The sequence below is a fragment of the Anomaloglossus baeobatrachus genome, chromosome 1 (genome assembly GCF_048569485.1).
Source record: "Anomaloglossus baeobatrachus isolate aAnoBae1 chromosome 1, aAnoBae1.hap1, whole genome shotgun sequence".
Taxonomy (NCBI): Eukaryota; Metazoa; Chordata; class Amphibia; order Anura; family Aromobatidae; genus Anomaloglossus; species Anomaloglossus baeobatrachus.
The window spans coordinates 866,487,956-866,511,533 of NC_134353.1; the positions used below are offsets into that span (position 1 = coordinate 866,487,956).

At 49.4% G+C, this 23,578-nt stretch overlaps 1 protein-coding gene across 2 annotated transcripts in view; it reads right to left on the bottom strand.

Moving 5' to 3' along the window:
* Positions 1-23,578, bottom strand: part of SREK1 (splicing regulatory glutamic acid and lysine rich protein 1) — a 153,092-nt gene that overhangs the window by 25,839 nt on the left and 103,675 nt on the right. For both annotated transcript variants that reach the window (XM_075326036.1, XM_075326028.1), the window contains exons 7-8: positions 10,737-10,867; positions 366-468 (exon numbers count right to left, since the gene is read on the bottom strand). In XM_075326036.1, the coding sequence (XP_075182151.1) occupies positions 366-468; positions 10,737-10,867 (234 nt within the window). The remainder of the gene's footprint in view (positions 1-365; positions 469-10,736; positions 10,868-23,578) is intronic.

Consider the following 23,578-nt stretch of genomic DNA (forward strand, 5'->3'; position numbering starts at 1 on the left):
CACTAACAATTCATGTAATGGGAAAATAAGGGGTGTTATTGAAAAAAAGCCATAAAAAAACAAACTTATTTATTTCAGTTCATAGGCATGAAGAGTGGAGCCAAGCATGTATTTATTTTGGGATCGGGTGACTGGGAGATAGCGGTCAGAAGAGCAACATTTGGAGAACAGCTAACTCATGTTTTCCAGAACTTGCCGTACTACTCTGGTTTTGGAACAACTATTCACTTCTCCGACAGTCACGAAAACAGCATAACAAAGGCATAATGGTTGTTTCCGCATTCCTCATCTTAGTCAATGGGAAAACCCTACTTATACATCCCATAATGAATCCCAAAAATTACCAAAGCGACACATCCTCTTACCTATGCTTGGAGTGTGACCGTTTCCATCTGGATCTGGACTTGGAATGAGAACGGGATCGAATTCTGTTGACTTTCTTTGCAATTTCAATTGGTAACCCGGTTTCTGTTGAAAGTAAATAAAATAAAGGACCGTAATTAGCAAAGGACGCACCATAATATAAGGATAAAGTGCCAGCAAGAAAAACAGGGAAATTAGAATTACTGAACAGCTTGTAAGAGTTTAGCACAAACTACCAGCTACAATATACTGTCTAGTACAGTGCATAGACGAGCAGACTAACTACATTACGCCTCTGAAAGATGTCTACACTCATTCATCCATCTACTATGCTGATTCTGGGAGATCTGACTCTGGAAGTGCAATATCACGCCTTAACTCCTGCAGGCTTAGGTGACATATCCCCGAATCCTGATACAGAAGGGGTTCTCTAGCTCATGTCTACAACAGGAGGTAACAGGTGTTCATAATTGTGGATTGACAGATGTCTTCCAAGAGCCACAGGTATCAAGCACATGGTCTATTCAATTACTCGGACTGATACACGATAACCGGCCATCACGCATATGTCCTAACATTCATCTGCGGTTACACCATTGATGATGGACGATCTCCTTCCAATGCAAAAGCGATCCCCTTTATCATGGTTGTATGTTCCCATTTCTTAGTGGTTGCATTGCATTTCCAAGTCTTAGCACGTCACAGGCTGCAATATATTCTTAAATTCATATCCAGATTCCCTGCCATGCACAGTTAGACCATTTCCACTTTGTGTCTCATGTGGCTGTATTCCCTCCAGTAATACATGCTGGATGTGAGGCTTGTGTCAGTGCAGCTTCATCCCTATCACCTCCTATAGCCTATGATCAGCCTCTGTGATAATATATACTAATGCTGATAAATGTGTGATTTCCCTTTCCCTCTGCACATTCTGTGCGTCCTGCTCTACACTCATACACAGACTACTCACTCCCTATTACCCCACCACTGCACCGTGTACACATCAGCTGGGGATCTGTCTTTTCTGAAGACTTGGATGGTTCCACATCTACTACATACTTTCCTCTCTCCTGGCTACAATATCTGAATCCGGTTTCACATTGTCCATGTTCACAAACCCGGCCCAATTGAGTAACTAACACATAGTCATATGAGGCAAATAGCTCTGGTCAGGAGACTTGGCAGTCAGTCCGGGACGTCAAATCCAAGGGCAGTCCATGAACAAGGACAATGATCGAAGGCAGGGCGAAAGCAGAAAGAGCAGAGAACGGTGGACCTGCAGCTCTACGACCAGTGCAGCAGGACAACTAGCTACAGGAAGAAATTACAAACACTTCGCAGCCCAAAAAGATATTGAGGACACTTCTAATAGAGACTATTTAGAAAATTGGATAGGTGCAAATGTGTACATGGCCTTAAAAGTGAATCTGCAGCAGGTTTTTGCTCCCCCATCTGAGATCAGCTTTTGTAGAGACAGAGACCCTGATTCCAGCGATGTGTCACTTACGGAGCTGTTTGCTGTCATTTTGATACAATCAATGTTTTCTCTGCTGCAGATCTAGCAGTTATACAGAGCTCATGAATATGCTGGACTACCTGCAGCACACCAAGTAGTCCTCTGATGATAATCTCCTGCTGAATAATCAGGGATTTTATCAAAACTACAGAAAGCAGCCCAGTAAGTGACACATTGCTGGAATCAGAATCTCTGCCCCTACATTATGCTGCTCTCAGATTAGGTGGGAAAAAAAACCTGGTGACAGATTGCCTTTAAGGCTGACCTAATACTGAGAGTACTGGAAAATCAGTTTCCAGTTAGTTTGGCCTCACTGTTGAAGCTTATCCATAAGCGACAGCCAGAATTGTCAAAGAAACTGCAAAGACAAAGCTGGGTACCGAAACAAGCAAGGATAGTCCATGAGCAATACCATACCGTCAAGGAGATTCAGTCCAGGCAGAAGACTACAGCTAGGCAGATATGTGCAGAAACTAAGTACATCACCATAAAATATTTAGCCAACCTCCCACCCCTCCCTCCAAAAACACATATATATATATATATATATATATTATATACGTGTGAATATACATACACACATATACACATACAAACTCACACACAGGCTGTCAAAAAAGAAAAAAAATGTAGAAGTAAGGCTGTCACAAATTCCTATTTTTCAGAGACCTACCTTTATAACCCAGGATACTGAGGACATCTGATAGGTGACTGACATATGACAAGCTCGTGCATACTAGATCATCCTCATGCTGCCATATTGTCATGCTTTTATACTGCCTACTAGCAAGCAACACATAATATACCCTTTCTAGGGTATCCATTATGGTAAAACAACAAAATATTGAAATTTAAAACAAAACACCCAACTCACATTGCAGCCATGCTAGGAGTGCTGAGAATGGCAGTCTGTTCCCAGTCCTGTATACTGAGAATGCAATGAACAGTAAGCTACAAATACCAGCCCTAGTCGCTCCAGTGTCCCATCCACCCCTGCAAGTGTCAGTGCCACTAGGAACAAGTCCTTCTCATCAGTGTAATGTCTGCTTGACTGACCGCTATTAAAGCCAATCATGTTTCTGCAGAGGAAACAAGGGGGAAAAAAGGCAAGAGAAAAAAAAAGTAATTTTTGTACTTAACATCACTGTTGTAGATTTTTCCAGAGGGCATGGAAATCACCGACGTGTGCAACCGAAACAAAGCATAGCTAATGGACTAGAGTGCAAGTAGGACATCTGCAGATTATTTAATAAATAATTATATATATATATATATATATATATATACACTGTGTGTGTGTGTGTATATATATATATATGTATATATATATATATATATATATGTATATGTGTATATATATATATATATATATATATGTACGTAAAAATATATATATATATATATATATATATATATATATATATATATATATATATATATATATATATATTTCCCTTAAAAGTCCTGTAGATTGGCGAGAGCTCTGCTGACCATACAAACCTCCAGGTAGAGGCGACCAGCTCCAGAAGGAGGGCACATACAATACTGTACAGACCCATAGACTTTGTACTGAGCCTGTATATCTCTGAATGTTTGCGTGCGCTCCTACATGAGCTGAGTTTCTAACTTCTAACGCTTTAGGGTGCGTGCCCATGATCAGTGTTTGCAGCGTTTTGGAAGCAGCGTGTTTCAGCTGCGTCCAAAATGCTGCGTTGTACAGTACAAGCATAGTGGATGGCATTTCTAGAAATCCCATGCCCACCGTGCGTGTGCAGCCTGCAGTGAAAATTGACCTGCAGTACGGCTTTCCGAGGCCGCAGCATGTCAATTCTTTCCTGCGGAGCCATATTCATCCTCCGTGGGGAGAACACAAGCGAGAGACCGCAGCGCCCTGAACCAAGATTGTGGGCACAGGCAGCAGCGGTCTCTTGCAGAGGAGACTCGTGACCCCGCAGGTTAGGGCCCGCCTCATCCTTAAGGGGCAGAAGTATATTAGTAAAAATAAAAGAAACACTAAAGTTTAGTTACTATGTACGCACAGTCTCCTGACCTGTGCCTTAAGTCTTATTGAATGTCATAGTATGTGTGAATGAATAAAAAAAAGAAGCGGAAGCGGTGATCAACTAGCAAGGGACCAAGACAGGGAACAGAAGCAGAACTCACACAACCGGAGCGGCAGTGATTCGTTATTCCTTTATTATTTGTTTTTTGTTGTTTGTGTTGCCCAAAAGCCAATCTCTACCAGTATGAAAGTATTTGGAAATTCAGATCTGACTGCTATTTCCATAATCTCCTTACAGTCACATTGAAAGGGATCCATGAAAATGGTGTATGGACCTTTTGAAGGATCCTCAGAGGGAAGTAATTGTCAGAAAATATCCTAATCTTCCCATTTTCACACTGGCTAGTAGGGTTTTTTAAAACTAACTTCCTGGTGTTCAGAAGAATCAAATGTACATTAGGATCAGAGTCTATTTATTGGTGCCATCTTTTGTAATGAAGCATCTAATGAGCGTGTGCAAAGTCACTGTGTAAGGAGGAGGGGCAGGGTGAGCGGTGACATTATTGTGATTAGTAGATCCCGTTATCAGCTGTGTTTAGAGGAATTACCTGTCATTGTAATTCTGCCTCTGATAATGAGCCTGCAGAAAACTCTTAACCCCTTAAGGACAAAGCCAGTTTTGTCCTTAATGCCCAGGCCATTTTTTGCAATTCTGACCAGTGTCACTTTATGAGGTCATAACTCTGGAACGCTTCAACGGATCCCGGTGATTCTGACATTGTTTTTTCGTGACATATTGTACTTCATGATAGTTATAAATTTAGAACGATATTTTTTGCTTTTATTTGTGAAAAAATCGGAAATTTGATGAAAATTTTGAAAATTTTGCAATTTTCAAACTTTTAATTTTTATGCCCTTAACCCAGAGAGTTATGTCACACAAAACAGTTAATAAATAACATTTCCCACATGTCTACTTTACATTAGCGCAATTTCTGAAACAAAATGTTTTGGGGTTAGGAAGTTAGAAGGGGTCAAAGTTCATCAGCAATTTCCCATTTTTTCAACAAAATTCACAAAACCATTTTTTTAGGGACCACATCACATTTGAAGTGACTTTGAGAGGCCTAAGTGACAGAAAATACCTAAAAGTGACACCATTCTCAAAACAGCACCCCTCAAAGTACTCAAAACCACATCCAAGAAGTTTATTAACCCTTCAGGTGCTTCACAGGAACTAAAGCAAAGTGGAATGAAAAAAAGCAAAAAATAAAATTTTACCTAAAATGTTGCTCTACCCCAAATTTATTCACTTTTAGAAGAAATAACACAACAAAATGAACCCCAAAACTTGTTACCCACTTTCTTATGAACGCGCCAATACCCCACATGTGGTCAGAAACCTTTGTTTGGACAAATGGGAGGGCTCGGAACAGAAGGAGCAATATTTGAATTTTGGAAAGCAAATTTGGCTGAAATAGATTGCGGGCACCATGTTGCATTTACAGGTCCGCTAAGGTACCTAAACAGCAGAAACCCATCACAAGTGACACCATTTTGGAAACTAGACCCCTTAAGGCTTCTATCTAGGGGTATAGTGAGCATTTTGGATCCACAGGTACTTCACAGATTTTGATAACGTTACGTTGTCACATTGAAAATTTTCATTTTTTTCTCAAAAATGTTGCTTTAGCATCAATTTTTTCACTTTTTCAAGAGGTAATTCCAAAAATTTGACCCCAACGTTTGTTACCCACTTTTTTATGAGCGCGGTGATACCTCACTTGTGGTCTGAAACCTTTGTTTGGAGAAATGGGAGGGCTTGGAACGGAAGGAGCAATATTTGAATTTTGGAAAGGAAATTTGGCTGAAAAAGATTGCAGGCACCATGTCGCATTTGGAGGACCCCTAAGGTACGTAAACAGCAAAAAAACACCACAAGTGACCCCATATTGGAAACAAGGCCCCTCAAGGAATTTATCTTGATGTTTAGTGAGTACCCTGAACCCCCAGGTGCTTTACAGAAGTTTATAACGTTGAGCCATGAAAATAAAAAAATAAAATTTTACCACAAAATTGTTACTTCAACCAGGTAGCTTTTTTTTTCACAAGGGTAACAGGAAATAAATCACCATGAAATTTATTGCGCAATTTCTCCTGAGTTTGTTGATATCTTGTATGTGGTGGAAATCAACTGTTTGGGCACACTACAGGGCTCAGAAGAGAAGGAGTGCAGTTTGACTGCAAAATTGGCTGGAATCAATAGCGGACGCCATGTTGCATTAGGAGAGCCCCTGAGGTGCCTAAGCAGTGGAGGTCCCCCACAAGTGACCCCATTCTGGAAATAAGACCCCTCAAGGCTTTAATCTAGGTGTATATTGAGCATTTTGAATCCACGAATACTTCACAGAATTTGATAAGCTTAGGTTGCCATATTGAAATTTTCATTTTTTTCACAAAAATGTTGATTTAGCGACACATTTTTCACTTTTTCAAGAGGCAGCAACAAAACGTGTACCCCACAGGTTGTTATCTAATTTCTTGTGAGCGCAGGGATACCCCACATGTGGCCAAAAACCTTTGTTTGGATAAATGGGAGGGCTTGGAATGGAAGGAGCACCATTTGAATTTTGGAAAAGTTGAAGTAAATTGCGCGCACCATGTCACATTAGCAGGGCCCCTTGGGTACCTATACATCAGAAACCCCCCACAAGTGACCTCATTTTGGAAACTGGACCCCTCAAGGATTTTATTCAGGAGTATAGTAAGCATTTTGAATCCACAGGTACTTCACAAAAATGTTGCTGTAGCAACAAATTTCTCACTGTTAAGGGGGCTTTACACGCTGCGACATCGCTAATGCGGAGTCGTTAGGGTCACGGAATTGGTGACGCACATCCGGCCGCATTAGCGATGTTGCTGCGTGTGACACCGATGAGCGATTTTGCATCGTTGCAAAAACGTGCAAAATCGCTCATCGGTGACATGGGGGTCCATTCTCGATTATCGTTACTGCAGCAGTAACGATGTAGTTCGTCGCTCCTGCGGCAGCACACATCGCTATGTGTGACGCCGCAGGAACGAGGAACCTCTCCTTACCTGCCTCCCGGCCGCTATGAGGAAGGAAGAAGGTGGGCGGGATGTTCCGGCCACTCATCTCCGCCCCTCCGCTTCTATTGGGCGGCCGCTCAGTGACGTCACTGTGACGCCACACGGACCGCCCCCTTAGAAAGGAGGCGGTTCGCCGGTCACAGCGACGTCGCCGGGCAGGTAAGTATGTGTGATGCGTCTGCGCGATGTTGTGCGGCACGGGCAGCGATTTGCCCGTGTCGCACAACAGATGGGGGCGGGTACCCACACTAGCGATATCGGGACCGATATCGCAGCGTGTAAAGTAGCCTTTAGGCTATGTGGCCATGATCCAGCGACACGGCGTCTAGTACACAGTGTCAGCCTCCTGCAGAAATGTGAGTGTTGTCCACGGGAGAACGCAGCTGCCCATGCCCACGATTTGGGTTCAGGCTGCTGTGGACTTTAGTTTTATTCTACCTGCAAAGAACACTCATCTCCGCAGCATAAATTGACATGCTGAGGCTCGGGAAGCTGCGCCACAGGTCGGTTTATGCTGCGGAGAAAAGAAACACAGTGGGCACGGGATTTCTAAAAATCCTGCCACTGTGCTTCTACTGCACAACGCAGCGTTATGGACGCAGGGAAAACACTCTGCGCCCAAAACGCTGCAAACCCTGATTGTGGGCACACAGCGTAAAATGCTACAATGGATGAATGGATAGATGTCAAACATATATAACGTCCCACCCCCCTGCATATTCTAAGCTGGCGCCCTTTAGTGCCTTTCATGTGACACTAAAGGATGCCTAGCCTTGTATTTAGCCCAAAAAAAAAAAAAAAAAATTAAAATAAATGACGTGGGGTCCCCCCTATTTTTGATAGCCAGCTAGGGTAAAGCAGACAGCTGTAGCCTGCAAACCACAGCTGACAGCTTCATCTTGTCTGGTGATCAATTTGGAGGGCTCCCCAAGCTGTTTTTTTTTTTTTAATTATTTATAAATAAATAATTAAAAAAAAAAACAAACGTGGGGTCCCCCCAAATTAGATCACCAGCCAAGGTGAAGCTGACAGCTGGGGTCTGGTATTTTCAGGATGGGAAGAGCCATGGTTATTGGACTCTTCCCAGCCTAAAAATAGCAGGCCGCAGCCGCCCCAGAAGTGGCGCATCCATTAGATGCGCCAATTCTGGCGCTTCGCCCCAGCTCATCCCGCGCCCTGGTGCGTTGGCTAACGGGGTAATGAATGGGGTTGATACCAGGTGTGTAATGTCACCTGGCATCAAGCCCAGCAATTAGTTATGTCACGGCGTCTATCAGATACCCGACATAACTAATTGACAGTAATAAGAAAAAAAATTGACAACAAAAAAAAATTTATTTGAAAAAACACTCCCCAAAACATTCCCTGATTGACCAATTTATTGAAAAGAAAAAAAAAAAATCCACTATAATCCATTTGGACGTCCCACGTCGCCTCTGGACCTTCTAGAATATGGGGGACACGTTCAGGGAACGTATCCCCCATTTTCTAGGAGGGCAGACCCTCCATTTGAGGAGAGTGGGTGCAAAAAGCTGCACCCACCCTCCCCGGGTCACAGTTGCACAGTGCTGAGCAGCCAGCGTCCTGAACACAGGAAGCTGTCATCTGCTCGGCACATGTGACCGGAGTCTGCAGAGAAGGAGCCGGAGGAGGGGGCCGCGGGGATCAGCGCTCCGGTATGTATGACACCGGGGGGACACCGGGGAACACCAGGGGGGGGTAGGGGGGGACCCGGCAGGGCCTGGGGAGCAGGTTTCTGTCGTATGTGTTATGGCACATACGACAGAAACCATAGGAACACTGTAAATGCGGCCGGCGCGCTGCTGTGCTCTCCGATGCGCGCGGCCATCTTGGATTTTCGGGAGGGGGTTGGGGGTCGGGGGGGGCACTTTGGGGATACCGAGGGGACCGGAGGGAACCGGGAAAAAGATTTATCTCCCGTCTGGCATGTTTGATCATGCCAGATGGGAGATAAATGATTTTTTACCGGCGCGGTCATTTACTATAACTTGATGATCGGTATACGGTGTATACCGGTCATCAGGTGAGCGGGGACCGGAAAAACCGGCCCGAATCATGATCTCCAGGGTCTCAGCTACCCCCGGCAGCTGAGACCCCGGAAATTTTCTGACTCTGGGGGGCGCTAGACCCTTTTTTCCGACCGCCGTTTTAAAACGGCAGAAAGGAATAAGTACCCTTTTTTAGTGCCGTTTTAAAACGTAACGCGGTCGTAATGGGGTTAAAAGGACAGGAAGTACGAGTCCAAAAAAAAAGATTACCAATTCTGATGAGGAAAAAATGTCAAAATTTAAAAAAAAACGACATGCAACAGAAAATCCAGTTGAAACAATAGCTCAAATTCTAACCATAGCTGGTCTCAAGAGGGGGTTAACTGCCACGACCATGGATAGAAAAATAAAAAAAAAATCAGTAATTCTGCGCTGCCAGCATCATGCATTCAGCAGTCAAGGCCTCCACACCAGGGGCCCCAATAGGCATCACTTGGAACAGAGATGGACAGTGAGTTTAATGCTGGGGACACACCAGCGTACGTCATCCGATGCGAGAGCATGCAATGTGAGAGCATCCAATGTGATATGCTAATGACCCTCAGCTCCCGCTCTGCTGTGAGTGTGAGCCGAGTGTCATTATACCGTGATCCGCTCCTGCGATCAGATCACAGCTGCGAAGGAGAGAGAGGGGTTAATCTCCCCATCTCCTCCATTATCAGCTGATGCGATTATCGGAGTGCAGTGCGATGTTTCACTCGCACCCATAGACTTGTATGGGTGCGAGTGAATACATACCGGACTACAAATGCAGCATGCTGCGACTGCTTTCTCGGTCCGATTAGGGCTGAAAATACAATTGCAGAAGGGAGCGACCCCATAGGGTAACATGAGTCCGAGTGGCATGCGATTTTTTTATTGCATTCCACTCGACCGTTTTACTCGCAGTGTGTCCTAGGCCTAAGAGGAGCTGTCTGCTTTGGATAGTGAGTTTTATTGAAGCTCACTCTAATAAAAGGTAACAGAGAGTACCCTTAGCTGTCTAAAATCAGGCCTAAAATTTGATTCACTGACAGCACCAAAGACAAAATCTAAGAAAAGAAAAAAGTCCCAATTTAGCAAAGTGTTTATGCTAAACATCTTGCGTAAAACAGTTAGAAAGGCTGCAAACATTTTGGCTTAAAAAAGCCAGTTTCGGCCAGCGGTGCCAAATTGGGCAAGGTAGGGCGATGCAAATTCATTACCAGTTAAGTTGTACCTTACACCACTCCGGTCTCTGACTGGTGTAAGATTAGTGGCGAGGCACACTGCACTTTTAAAGATGACCCTGATTCATTAAAAGGCACCTCTGACTCCACTATTTCCCCCTTGAGACTGGCCTGAACAACGCCGATCTTGATGAATCACAGCCAATGTGTGTAACGTATGGAAGTGCAGGCTTCAGAACAAGAGACTGAATTTGTGGCTATGCGGTTTGCAGTCTTAAAAACAAAAACAAAAAAAAGGGGACACCCTGTTAATATAAAAAATTACTTTAAATATTTGAAAGTGTGTTTTCTGAACAAGACATCCCATTTTAAAAGCAGACAAATCTGAATTTTTCAGGTTCATCTGTCAGTGCGTTAACATGAGTTACAATACAGAAGATGACAGGGGGCATTATTTATTTAGAAGGGATAACAGCTGATGCCTACCCATGTACACCAGAGACCGGAGTCAGCAGCAGGTGACGTACCTGGTTCGATGGCCTCGGAGATCAGGGACTGGGCTTCCCGTACGCGCTTCATTACTTCTTCTAGCTCCTTTGCAGCAGCTTGTGGCGTCATCTCCGGAGGCTTAACGATTGCATTATTCGAGTGATTTATTCTAGGAGGGAATTAAGATGATTCTTAGCCTTAACAGCAAACTTTTACATGGGGAAATAAACTCTAAACTTAAAAAAATAAAAAGAAATTCCGCTATTGTCATTTATACAGAATAGAAGAATTTTCTGTAGCAAACGTTCTATTTTTACCATGTTTTGGAGACAATGAAAAAACGGATTTTTTTGTACTCAACGTAAAATAGTTTTCTCTTAGCCATCATTGGGAGACACAGGACCATGGGTGTTATGCTGCCTATCCATAGGAGGACACTAAGTAGATGCAAAAGCATAGCTCCTCCTCTGCAGTATACATCCCCTGGCCGGGCCAGGCAACCTCAGTTTTAGTACACAAGCAGTAGGAGAAAAAACAGTAAAAACTTCTCAACAGAGGAACATGAGAAAAGAAGAGTCATAACAAAATAAGGTACTGAGAGAACCAAGGCCCAACAGGGTGGGTGCTGTGTCCCCCAATGATGGCTAAGAGAAAACGATTTTACTGTGAGTACACAAAAATCCGTTTTTCTCTGACGCCTCATTGGGGGACACAGGACCATGGGACGTCCTAAAGCAGTCCATGGGTGGGAAACATAAAAGAAGACAACACAACCCAAGGACTAGGAACCAGTCCCAGACAGCCTGGAGCGCCTACTGAGAGAGGTGCTCTACTGCCGTTTGCAGAATTTTCCTACCCAGATTTGCCTCAGTTGAAACCTGGGTATGGACTCTGTAATGCTTTGAAAACGTATGTAGGCTAGACCAGGTCGCAGCCTTACACACCTGTTCCACTGAAGCCTGATGCCGAGTGGCCCACGAAGCGCCAACTGCTCGCGTGGAATGAGCCCGCAGCCCACTAGGAATGGACTTGAGATGCAAGCGGTAGACTTCCTGGATCGCAGAGCGAATTCAGCGAGCCAGCGTCGCCTTTGAAGCTGCCTGTCCCTTCTTAGGCCCCTCAGGAATCACGAACAAAAAGAGAATTTTGTTACTTACCGTAAATTCTTTTTCTTATAGTTCCGACATGGGAGACCCAGACCATGGGTGTATAGCTTCTGCCTCCGGAGGACACACAAAGTACTACACTAAAAAGTGTAGCTCCTCCCTCCGAGCATATACACCCCCTGGATGACCACATCTAGCCAGTTTAGTGCAAAAGCTGAAGGAGGACATCCACCCACAAGTAGAGATAGAGTAAAACCCGGAATAACCGGAACCTCTGTCTACAACAACAGCCGGTGAAAACACACGGAACAAGAACTGCCAACAGGCAACAGGAAGGGGGCTGGGTCTCCCATGTCGGAACTATAAGAAAAAGAATTTACGGTAAGTAACAAAATTCTCTTTTTCTTCATCGTTCCTTATGGGAGACCCAGACCATGGGACGTCTCAAAGCAGTCCATGGGTGGGAAATAAACAGAAACTGAGAAGTAGGCAAAACCTAACTTCACAAATGGGCGACAGCCGCCTGAAGGATGCGTCTGCCCAAGCTCGCATCTGCCGAAGCATGAGCATGCACTTGGTAGTGCTTCGAAAAGGTGTGCAGACTAGACCAAGTGGCAGCCTGACAGACCTGCTGAGCCGTAGCCTGGTGCCTGAAAGCCCAAGAGGCACCGACAGCTCTGGTCGAGTGCGCCCTAATCCCCGGCGGGGGGGGCACCTGAGAACATTGGTAGGCATCGGATATGGCCAACCTAATCCAACGAGCTAGGGTCGGTTTAGAAGCCGAGAGACCCTTGCGCTGACCTGTGGTCAGCACAAAAAGAGAGGTGCACCGCCTAAGGGCAGCGGTGCGTGACACATAGATCCGGAGCGCCCGCACCAAATCTAAAGTATGCAACGCTTTCTCAAAGCGATGCACAGGGGCCGGACAAAGGGAAGGCAATGAAATATCCTGGTTAAGGTGGAAAGGAGACACCACCTTAGGGAGAAAGTCCGGAGTCGGACGGAGAACCACCTTGTCTTGGTGAAAAACCAAAAAGGGTGACTCCGAAGAGAGCGCAGCCAAATCAGAGACTCTCCTGAGAGAAGTTATGGCCACCAGAAAGACCACTTTCTGTGAAAGACGAAACAAAGAAACCTCCTTAAGAGGCTCAAAGGGGGGTTTCTGTAAGGCCGTGAGGACGATTGAGGTCCCAGGGATCCAGAGGCCGCCGGTAAGGCGGAATGATGTGAGATGCGCCCTGCATGAAGGTGCGCACTTGGGCCAGTCGGGCGATACGCCGCTGGAATAACACTGACAGAGCCGAGACCTGTCCCTTGAGGGAATTGAGGGATAGTCCTAGCTGCAGACCGGACTGTAGAAAGGACAGGATGGTCGGCAAGGAAAACGGCCAAGGAGCATGGCCGGAAGAGCGACACCAGGACAGGAAAATTCTCCAAGTCCTGTGGTAAATCCTGGCCGAGGAAGACTTCCGAGCCTGAGTCATAGTGGAGATGACCTCGGAAGAAATGCCTGAAGCCGTCAGGATCCACGACTCAAGAGCCACGCCGTCAATCTGAGAGCCACAGAATTCTGGCGGAAAAACGGACCTTGTGAGAGAAGGTGTGGGCGGTCCGGGAGATGCCACGGCACCTCTACGGACAGACGGAGCAGGTCTGGGTACCAAGCTCGCCTGGGCCAGTCTGGAGCAATGAGTATGACCCGACGGCCCTCCATTCTGATCTTGCGCAGGACTCTGGGCAAGAGAGCTAGAGGGGGAAACACGTAGGCCAGACGGAACTGGGACCAATCCTGAACCAGCGCGTCAGCCGCCAAGGCCTGATGATCGTGGGAGCGAGCCACGTAAACCGGGACCTTGTTGTTGTGCCGGGATGCCATTAGATCCACTTCCGGAGTGCCCCACTTGCGGCAGATTGACCGGAACACTGCCGGATGCAGGGCCCACTCGCCGCTGTCCACGGTTTGACGGCTGAGATAATCTGCCTCCCAGTTTTCTACGCCTGGGATGTGGACTGCGGATATGGTGGAATTGGAGTCCTCCGTCCACTGAAGGATACGTTGAACTTCCAACATTGCTAGGCGCTGCGAGTCCCGCCTTGGTGATTGATGTAGGCAACTGCTGTCGCGTTGTCTGACTGGACTCGAATGTGCTTGCCCGCCAACAGGTGGTGAAAGGCTACGAGAGCTAGGAGCACAGCTCTGATTTCCAGCACATTGATCGAGAGGGCTGATTCGGACGGAGTCCAAGTGCCCTGTGCTCGGTGGTGGAGAAACACTGCTCCCCAGCCGGATAGACTGGCATCCGTGGTGAGAATCACCCATGACGGGGCCAGAAAGGAGCGTCCCTGGGACAGAGAGAGGGGCCGAAGCCACCACTGAAGAGAGCTCCTGGTCTGTGTCGACAGAGCCACCAGCCTGTGCAAAGAAGAGGTCCGCTTGTCCCAACAGCGGAGAATGTCCAGCTGCAGGGGACTCAGATGGAACTGGGCAAAGGGAACCGCTTCCATTGACGCCACCATCTGACCCAGCACCTGCATGAGGTGCCTGATGGAATGACGGCGGGGCCTCAGCAGAGAGCGTACCGCCAGATGAAGGGACTGCTGTTTGACTAAGGGCAGCTTCACAAGTGCCGGCAGAGTCTCGAACTGCATCCCTAGATACGTAAGTTCCTGGGTCGGGGTCAGAGTGGACTTGGGCAGATTGACAAGCGTGGCGAGAGTGAGCGAGACACTCCGCTGACAGTCTGCACTGGATGAAGCCTTGACCAGAAGGTCGTCCAGGTAAGGAATCACTGCCAACCCCTGGAGGTGCAGAACCGCAACCACTGCTGCCATGACCTTGGTGAATACCCGAGGGGCCGTGGCTAACCCGAAGGGGAGAGCCACGAATTGGAAATGTTCCTCTCCGATTGCAAAACGTAGCCAACGCTGGTGTGAAACTGCAATTGGCACATGCAGATAGGCATCTCTGATGTCGATGGATGCTAGAAAATCTCCTTGGGTCATTGAGGCAATGACCGATCGCAGAGATTCCATGCGAAAGTGCCGCACCTGAACATGCTTGTTGAGAAGCTTGAGATCCAGGATGGGCCGGAAGGAACAGTCCTTCTTGGGGACTAGGAAGAGGTTTGAGTAGAACCCTCTGAACCGTTCCCGGGCGGGAACAGGTACAATAACTCCGTTGGCCTGCAAGGAAGCCACGGCCTGAGAGAAGACGGCGGCTTTGGAGCAGGGTGGAGTGGACAGAAAAAATCTGTTTGGCGGGCTGGAAGAAAATTCTATCCTGTAGCCGTGGGAGATGATATCCCGCACCCACTGATCGGAGACGTGTTGGAACCACACGTCGCCAAAGTGGGAGAGCCTGCCACCGACCAAGGACGTTGCAGGCGCAGCCAGATAGTCAAGAGGATGCTGCCTTAGTGGCAGCGGCTCCTCCGCTCTTCTGAGAGCGCGGCTTCGTGCGCCAGCTGGGTTTTCGATCCTTGGCTGAGTTAGTGGACGAGGCTGAGGGCTTAGAGGATGTCCAGTTAGAGGAACGAAGAAGGGAATTTTGTTACTTACCGTAAATTCCTTTTCTTCTAGCTCCTATTGGGAGACCCAGACGATTGGGTGTATAGTACTGCCTCCGGAGGCCACACAAAGCATTACACTAAAAAGTGTAAGGCCCCTCCCCTTCTGGCTATACACCCCCAGTGGGATCACTGGCTCACCAGTTTTAGTGCAAAAGCAAGAAGGAGGAAAGCCAATAACTGGTTTAAACAAATTCACTCCGAAGTAACATCGGAGAACTGAAAACCATTCAACATGAACAACATGTGTACCCGAAAAACAACCAAAAATCCCGAAGGACAACAGGGCGGGTGCTGGGTCTCCCAATAGGAGCTAGAAGAAAAGGAATTTACGGTAAGTAACAAAATTCCCTTCTTCTTCGGCGCTCCATTGGGAGACCCAGACGATTGGGACGTCCAAAAGCTGTCCCTGGGTGGGTAAAGAAATACCTCATGTTAGAGCTGCAAAGACAGCCCTCCCCTACGGGGAGGCAACTGCCGCCTGCAGGACTCTTCTACCTAGGCTGGCGTCCGCCGAAGCATAGGTATGCACCTGATAATGTTTGGTGAAAGTGTGCAGACTCGACCAGGTAGCTGCCTGGCACACCTGTTGAGCCGTAGCCTGGTGTCGTAATGCCCAGGACGCACCCACGGCTCTGGTAGAATGGGCCTTCAGCCCTGATGGAACCGGAAGCCCAGCAGAACGGTAGGCTTCAAGAATTGGTTCTTTGATCCATCGAGCCAGGGTGGCTTTGGAAGCCTGCGACCCTTTGCGCTTACCAGCGACAAGGACAAAGAGTGCATCCGAGCGGCGCAGGGGCGCCGTGCGGGAAGTGTAGATTCTGAGTGCTCTCACCAGATCCAACAAATGTAAATCCTTTTCATACCGATGAACTGCATGCGGATAAAAGGAAGGCAAGGAGATATCCTGATTAAGATGAAAAGAGGATACCACCTTAGGGAGAAACTCCTGAATGGGGCGCAGCACTACCTTGTCCTGGTGGAACACCAGGAAAGGAGCTTTGGATGACAGCGCTGCTAGTTCAGACACTCTCCGAAGAGACGTGACCGCTACCAGAAAGGCCACTTTCTGTGAGAGTCGAGAAAGTGACACATCCCTCAGAGGCTCGAAGGGCGGCTTCTGGAGAGCAACAAGGACCTTGTTTAGATCCCACGGATCTAACGGCCGCCTGTACGGAGGTACGATATGACAAACCCCCTGCAGGAACGTGCGCACCTGAGAAAGTCGTGCTAGACGCTTCTGAAAAAACACGGATAGTGCCGAGACTTGCCCTTTAAGGGAGCCGAGCGACAAGCCCTTTTCCAACCCAGATTGCAGGAAGGAAAGAACGACAGGTAACGCGAATGGCCAGGGGGATACTCCTTGTGCAGAGCACCAGGATAAGAAAATCTTCCACGTTCTGTGGTAGATCTTAGCAGAAGTGGACTTCCTAGCCTGTCTCATGGTGGCCACGACCCCTTGGGGTAATCCTGAAGACGCTAGGATCCAGGACTCAATGGCCACACAGTCAGGTTCAGGGCCGCAGAATTCCGATGGAAAAACGGCCCTTGGGACAGTAAGTCTGGACGGTCTGGTAGTGCCCACGGTTGGCCGACCGTGAGATGCCACAGATCCGGGTACCACGACCTCCTCGGCCAGTCTGGGGCGACGAGTATGACGCGGCCGCAATCGGATCTGATCTTGCGTAACACTCTGGGCAAGAGTGCCAGAGGTGGAAACACATAAGGGAGCCGGAACTGCGACCAATCTTGCACTAAGGCGTCTGCCGCCAGAGCTCTTTGATCGCGAGACCGCGCTATGAAGGTCGGGACCTTGTTGTTGTGCCGAGACGCCATTAGGTCGACGTCCGGCACCCCCCAGCGGCGGCAGATTTCCTGAAACACGTCCGGGTGAAGGGACCATTCCCCTGCGTCCATGCCCTGGCGACTGAGGAAGTCTGCTTCCCAGTTTTCTACGCCCGGGATGTGAACTGCTGATATGGTGGATGCTCTTTCCTCCACCCACATCAGAATCCGCCTGACTTCCTGGAAGGCTTGCCGACTGCGTGTCCCTCCTTGGTGGTTGATGTATGCCACCGCTGTGGAGTTGTCCGACTGAATTCGGATCTGCTTTCCTTCCAGCCACTGCTGGAAGGCTAATAGGGCAAGATACACTGCCCTGATTTCCAGAACATTGATCTGAAGGGTGGACTCCTGCTGAGTCCACGTCCCTTGAGCCCTGTGGTGGAGAAAAACTGCTCCCCACCCTGACAGACTCGCGTCTGTCGTGACCACTGCCCAGGATGGGGGCAGGAATGATCTTCCCTGTGATAATGAGGGGGGAAGAAGCCACCATTGCAGAGAGTCCTTGGCCGTCTGAGAAAGGGAGACTTTCCTGTCTAGGGAAGTTGTCTTCCCGTCCCATTGGCGGAGAATGTCCCATTGAAGTGGGCGCAGATGAAACTGCGCGAACGGGACTGCCTCCATTGCTGCCACCATCTTCCCTAGGAAGTGCATGAGGCGCCTTAAGGGGTGCGACTGACCCTGAAGGAGAGACTGCACCCCTGTCTGTAGTGACCGCTGCTTGTCCAGCGGAAGCTTCACTATCGCTGAGAGAGTATGAAACTCCATGCCAAGATACGTTAGTGATCGAGTCGGTGCCAGGTTTGACTTTGAAAAGTTGATGATCCACCCGAAAGTCTGGAGAGTCTCCAGCGCAACATTCAGGCTGTGTTGGCATGCCTCTTGAGAGGGTGCTTTGACAAGTAGATCGTCTAAATAAGGGATCACGGAATGTCCCTGAGAATGCAAGACTGCTACCACTGCCGCCATGACCTTGGTGAAAACCCGTGGGGCTGTCGCCAGACCAAATGGCAGAGCTACGAACTGGAGATGGTCGTCTCCTATCACGAAACGTAGAAAACGTTGGTGCTCTGTAGCAATCGGCACGTGGAGATAAGCATCTTTGATGTCTATTGATGCAAGGAAATCTCCTTGAGACATTGAGGCAATGACGGAGCGGAGGGATTCCATCCGGAACCGCCTGGCGTTCACATGCTTGTTGAGCAGCTTTAGGTCCAGAACAGGACGGAACGAGCCGTCCTTTTTTGGAACCACGAAGAGATTGGAGTAAAAACCTTGCCCTTGTTCCTGAAGAGGAACAGGGATCACTACTCCTTCTGCTCTTAGTGAGCCCACCGCCTGCAGAAGAGCAGCTGCTCGGTCGGGATGTGGGGAAGTTCTGAAGAACCGAGGCGGAGGACGAGAACTGAACTCTATCCTGTACCCGTGAGACAAAATGTCTGTTACCCACCGGTCCTTGACCTGTGGCAGCCAAATGTCGCAAAAGCGGGAGAGCCTGCCACCGACCGAGGATGCGGAGGGATGAGGCCGAAAGTCATGAGGCAGCCGCCTTGGAAGCGGTTCCTCCGGTTGCTTTCTTGGGGCGTGAGTGAGCCCGCCAGGAATCTGAGCTCCTTTGCTCCTTCTGAGTCCCTTTGGACGAGGAGAATTGGGTCTTGCCGGAGCCTCGAAAGGACCGAAACCTCGACTGCCACTTCCTCTGTTGAGGTTTGCTTGATCTGGGCTGGGGTAAGGAGGAGTCTTTACCCTTGGATTGTTTAATGATTTCAGCCAATTGTTCACCAAACAGTCTATCTACAGATAGTGGCAAGCTGGTTAAACATTTTTTGGAAGCAGAATCCGCTTTCCATTCCTTTAACCACAAGGCTCTGGGCAAAACCACAGAGTTGGCAGACGCCATTGAGGTACGGCTTGTAGAGTCCAGGACAGCGTTGATAGCGTAAGTCGCAAACGCAGACATTTGCGAGGTTAGGGACGCTACTCGCGGCACTGCTGGACGTATGATAGAGTCCACCTGTGCCAGACCAGCTGAAATAGCTTGGAGTGCCCACACGGCCGCGAATGCTGGAGCAAACGACGCGCCGATAGCTTCATAGACAGACTTTAACCAAAGGTCCATCTGTCTGTCATTGGCATCTTTAAGTGAAGCCCCATCCTCCACTGCAACTATGGATCTAGCCGCAAGCCTGGAGATTGGGGGGTCCACCTTTGGACACTGGGTCCAGCGTTTGACCACGTCAGGGGGAAAGGGATAACGTGTATCCTTAAGACGTTTGGAGAAACGCTTGTCTGGGTAAGCATGGTGTTTCTGGACTGATTCTCTGAAGTCAGCGTGGTCCAGAAAAGTACTCAGTTTACGCTTGGGATACCTGAAATGGAACTTCTCCTGCTGTGCAGCTGCCTCCTCTGCAGAAGGGGCAGGGGGAGAAATTTCCAATAGACTATTGATGGCCGCTATAAGGTCATTTACCATGGCGTCACCATCAGGAGTATCCAGATTGAGAGCGGTTTCAGGATTAGACTCCTGATCACCCTCCTCTGTCTCATCATGTAGAGACTCTTCTCGCTGAGACCCTGATCCGCGTGATGACGTGGAGGGTCTCTCCCAGCGAGCACGCTTAGGCTGCCTGGGACTGTCATCTGAGTCAGAGCCGTCAGGCTGAGATGCCTGGGACCCCGTTGAATCACGGATTAACTCCAACTGAGGGGGACCGGGGAACGTTGCCGCAGCAGTGTCCATGGTCTGAGTAACTGGCCTGGCCTGCAAGGTCTCTAGTATCTTTGTCATAGTGACAGACATCTTGTCAGCAAAAACTGCAAACTCTGTCCCCGTCACCGGGACCGGGTTCACCGGCGACTCTGCCTGGGCCACTACCACCATAGACTCCGGCTGACGAAGTGGCACAGGGACCGAACATTGCACACAATGGGGGTCATTGTAACCTGCCGGTAGATCAGCCCCACAAGCGGCACAAGCAGCGCTTACAGCCTGTGTCTTGGCACCCTTGCGTTTTGCGGATGACATGTTGTCGTCTCCTCAGAGCAAGATAGGGTATACAGCCAAGAAGCGACCTTACAGTGCAATATATATATGCATATATATATGGTATAGAGAAAAAAAAAGGTACACCAAAATAACACTGTGGCACTAGTGGGGCCAGCACTAAAGTGCTGCTTACCGCCCGCTTAACGCGGGTGTGTGGTCGCCAGAAATCCCTTGTCTGGGTCTCCCAGAGCCTGTGTCCGTTCTCCAGCCAGACTGCATGTAGGAATGGCTGCCGGCGTCCTATGGAGAGGGGCGGGCCCAGGGCGTGTGCAGACAAAGAGCGGGAAACCTGCGTCCCCCTGTGCTCAGTGAGAGGGCTGGAGCATGTAAATAAGACTCCAGCCCTCGGCGCTGATTAATCGTACAGCGTCTCTCCCTTGCCCTGATTGACAGGGTGGGGGCGGGAACGAAGCGGAGCTAGGCCGCAGAAGCCAGGGACTAAATTTATAAGCGACGCCGTCGTAAAAGCACGGTCGGCGCTAAGTCCCCGGCGCACTACAAGTCGCAGCCGCGCCGCCGCTCCAGGGGCGGCCGGCGCGGCAGTCCCCAACACATAAAGTCCCTCAGAGAAACTGCAGTGACTGTAACCCCAGCGCACAGCGCTACTGTCCCCGGCGCACTAGCACACCCAGCAAGTCTGGAATGTGCGCGGCCTGTTTGGGACACAGAGTACCTGAATGTCGCAGGGCCTTGTCCCTGAACGGTACCCAGCTCCGTATCCAGCAGGTTCCATGGGTCTGTGGATGGAGCCCGGCCTCAGGGCTTGGGGGCCGGTAAGATCCCACTTCCTCAGAGCCCCTCAGGGGGATGGGGAAGGAAAACAGCATGTGGGCTCCAGCCTCCGTACCCACAATGGGTACCTCAACCTTAACAAACACCGCCGACATAAAGTGGGGTGAGAAGGGAGCATGCTGGGGGCCCTAGTATGGGCCCTCTTTTCTTCCATCCGACATAGTCAGCAGCTGCTGCTGACTAAACAGTGGAGCTATGCGTGGATGTCTGACCTCCTTCGCACAAAGCAGAAAACTGGTGAGCCAGTGATCCCACTGGGGGTGTATAGCCAGAAGGGGAGGGGCCTTACACTTTTTAGTGTAATGCTTTGTGTGGCCTCCGGAGGCAGTACTATACACCCAATCGTCTGGGTCTCCCAATGGAGCGCCGAAGAAAGGAGCGAAACCTCGACTGGTTCCTGCCCTGGACAGGTTTCCTGGTTTTAGTTTGTGGCAAGGAAGTACTCTTCCCGCCAGTAGTTTCCTTAATAATTTCATCCAGTTGTTCACCGAACAGCCGGGACCCAGCAAAGGGGAGCCCAGCAAGCTACTTCTTAGAAGAAGCGTCTGCTTTCCACTCTCGAAGCCACAAGATCCTGCGGATCGCGAGGGAATTAGCGGAAGCCACCGCCGTGCGGTGAGAAGCCTCCAGAATGGCAGACATGGCATAGGATGAAAAAGCCGAAGCCTGGGAAGTTAAGGCAACCATTTCGGGCATAGAGTCCCTGGTGAGGGAATGCATCTCCTCCAGAGAAGCAGAGACGGCCTTAAGAGCCCACAACGCTGCAAAAGACGGGGAGAACGAGGCCCCTGCCGCCTCATATACAGATTTGGCCAGAAGGTCAACCTGGCGGTCAGTGGGATCCTTAAGTGAGGTGCCATCGGCCACAGATACAACTGTCCGGGCTGAGATTCTAGACACCGGAAGATCTACCTTTGGAGACTGAGCCCACTCCTTGACCACCTCTGGTGGAAAGGGAAAACGTTCATCAGAACTACGCTTTGGGAAGCGTTTGTCAGGACAGGCCCTGGGCTTGGTCACAGTGGCCTGAAAACTGGAGTGGTTAAAAAACATACTCCTTGTTCTCTTAGGTGAGGTAAACTGGTGTTTTTCTACCAGAGAGGCTTGCTCCTCTGATACTGGCGGATTGAGGTCCAGTACGGAATAAATGGACGCAATCAAGTCACTAACATCCGCATCCCCTTCAGATAAATCAATGGGGTACATAGAGGTAGCGTCCGAGCCCACAGTAAAGGCATCCTCCTCGCCCTGCAATTCAGTCCGTGAATCAGAGCCGTGGGACGAGGAAGGAGAAGAGTCCCTGCGTCTCCGTTTAGGAGGACGGGGTCCGGGAACAGATGAAAAATCCTCTGTGAGCTCTGCAAAGCGAGTCGGAGCAGCAGAGGCGCCCTGAGAAGGGGGCTGATGCATGGTCAGCAGAGTCCGGGACAGCTGTCCCATGGAGTCGGCAAAGGACTGGGAGATAGCTTTAGAAAACGATGCTACCCAAGTCGGGGGTTCAGCCACCGGGGCCGGAGCAGCCGGAGGGACCCCTGGGGAGACTCCAGGCTGAGGCACCACCATGTTAGACCAGGCATCACAATGTGGATATGTGCTCGGTTCAGGCATTATGAGCTGACATGCAGTGCATATAGAGTAAAGCCTTGCAGCCTTGCTCCTAGAGTGAGACATGCTGCTGAGGTGGAGGCTCTGCAGTAAAGAACACACTCCTTGAATGACCCCCAGAGAGTGTATAATAAGGTCCACAACCAGAGGTTGTGGCTTACCAGACCGTTTTGTGTGCCCTCTGGATTCCACAGCTTGGACCCCCAGACAGATGCAGTAGCTGCAGCAGCCAGCGCCGATCAGTGTGTGAACGCTGATAAAATGGCGCCGGAGTGAGGAGGGGGGGCGAGGTTGAGTCCAAGAGCGGGAACCGGAGGGCCAAGGAGAAATACAGGGGAGGGAAACATCTCCTCAGGGAGGAGTGTCCTCCCCTGAGCTGAACGGCCGGTGGGCGGCGCCGCACTGTCCCTCTGCAAGACTGACATGCAGGGGCAGTGAAACCGAAAGTAGGCCGCAGCCGAAGCCGGGGCCTAAATTTTCTCATGCGGCCGCCGAGCAGGCACCCTCGGCGCGCTTCTCAGGAGAAAACCAGAGAACCGGCCGGAAATCACAGCACAGTGACATAACACACTCTCCCCACAATAAATGCATAAGGGACCCTTCAATAACGTCTCAATACTTAGCTTATGAGACGCAGGGCCAGGTCCCTGAGGGGGTGAGCGCTCCGTCCGGCAGGGACCTGAAAGGACTGCGGATGGAGACCGGTCTCCTGCAAAGCAGTGAGAACCGTGATGGCTCCCACTTCAAGCCAGAGCCCGGGGGATGGTGAAGGAGCGCGGCATGTAAGGCTCCAGCCTTGTAAATCAACCTTAACAGCACCGCCGACACAGTGGGGTGAGAAGGGACATGCCGGGAGTCCAGCTTGGACCCGCTTTTCTTCCAACTCTTTGAAATCAAAAAAACAAAAATCAAAAATCAGATGA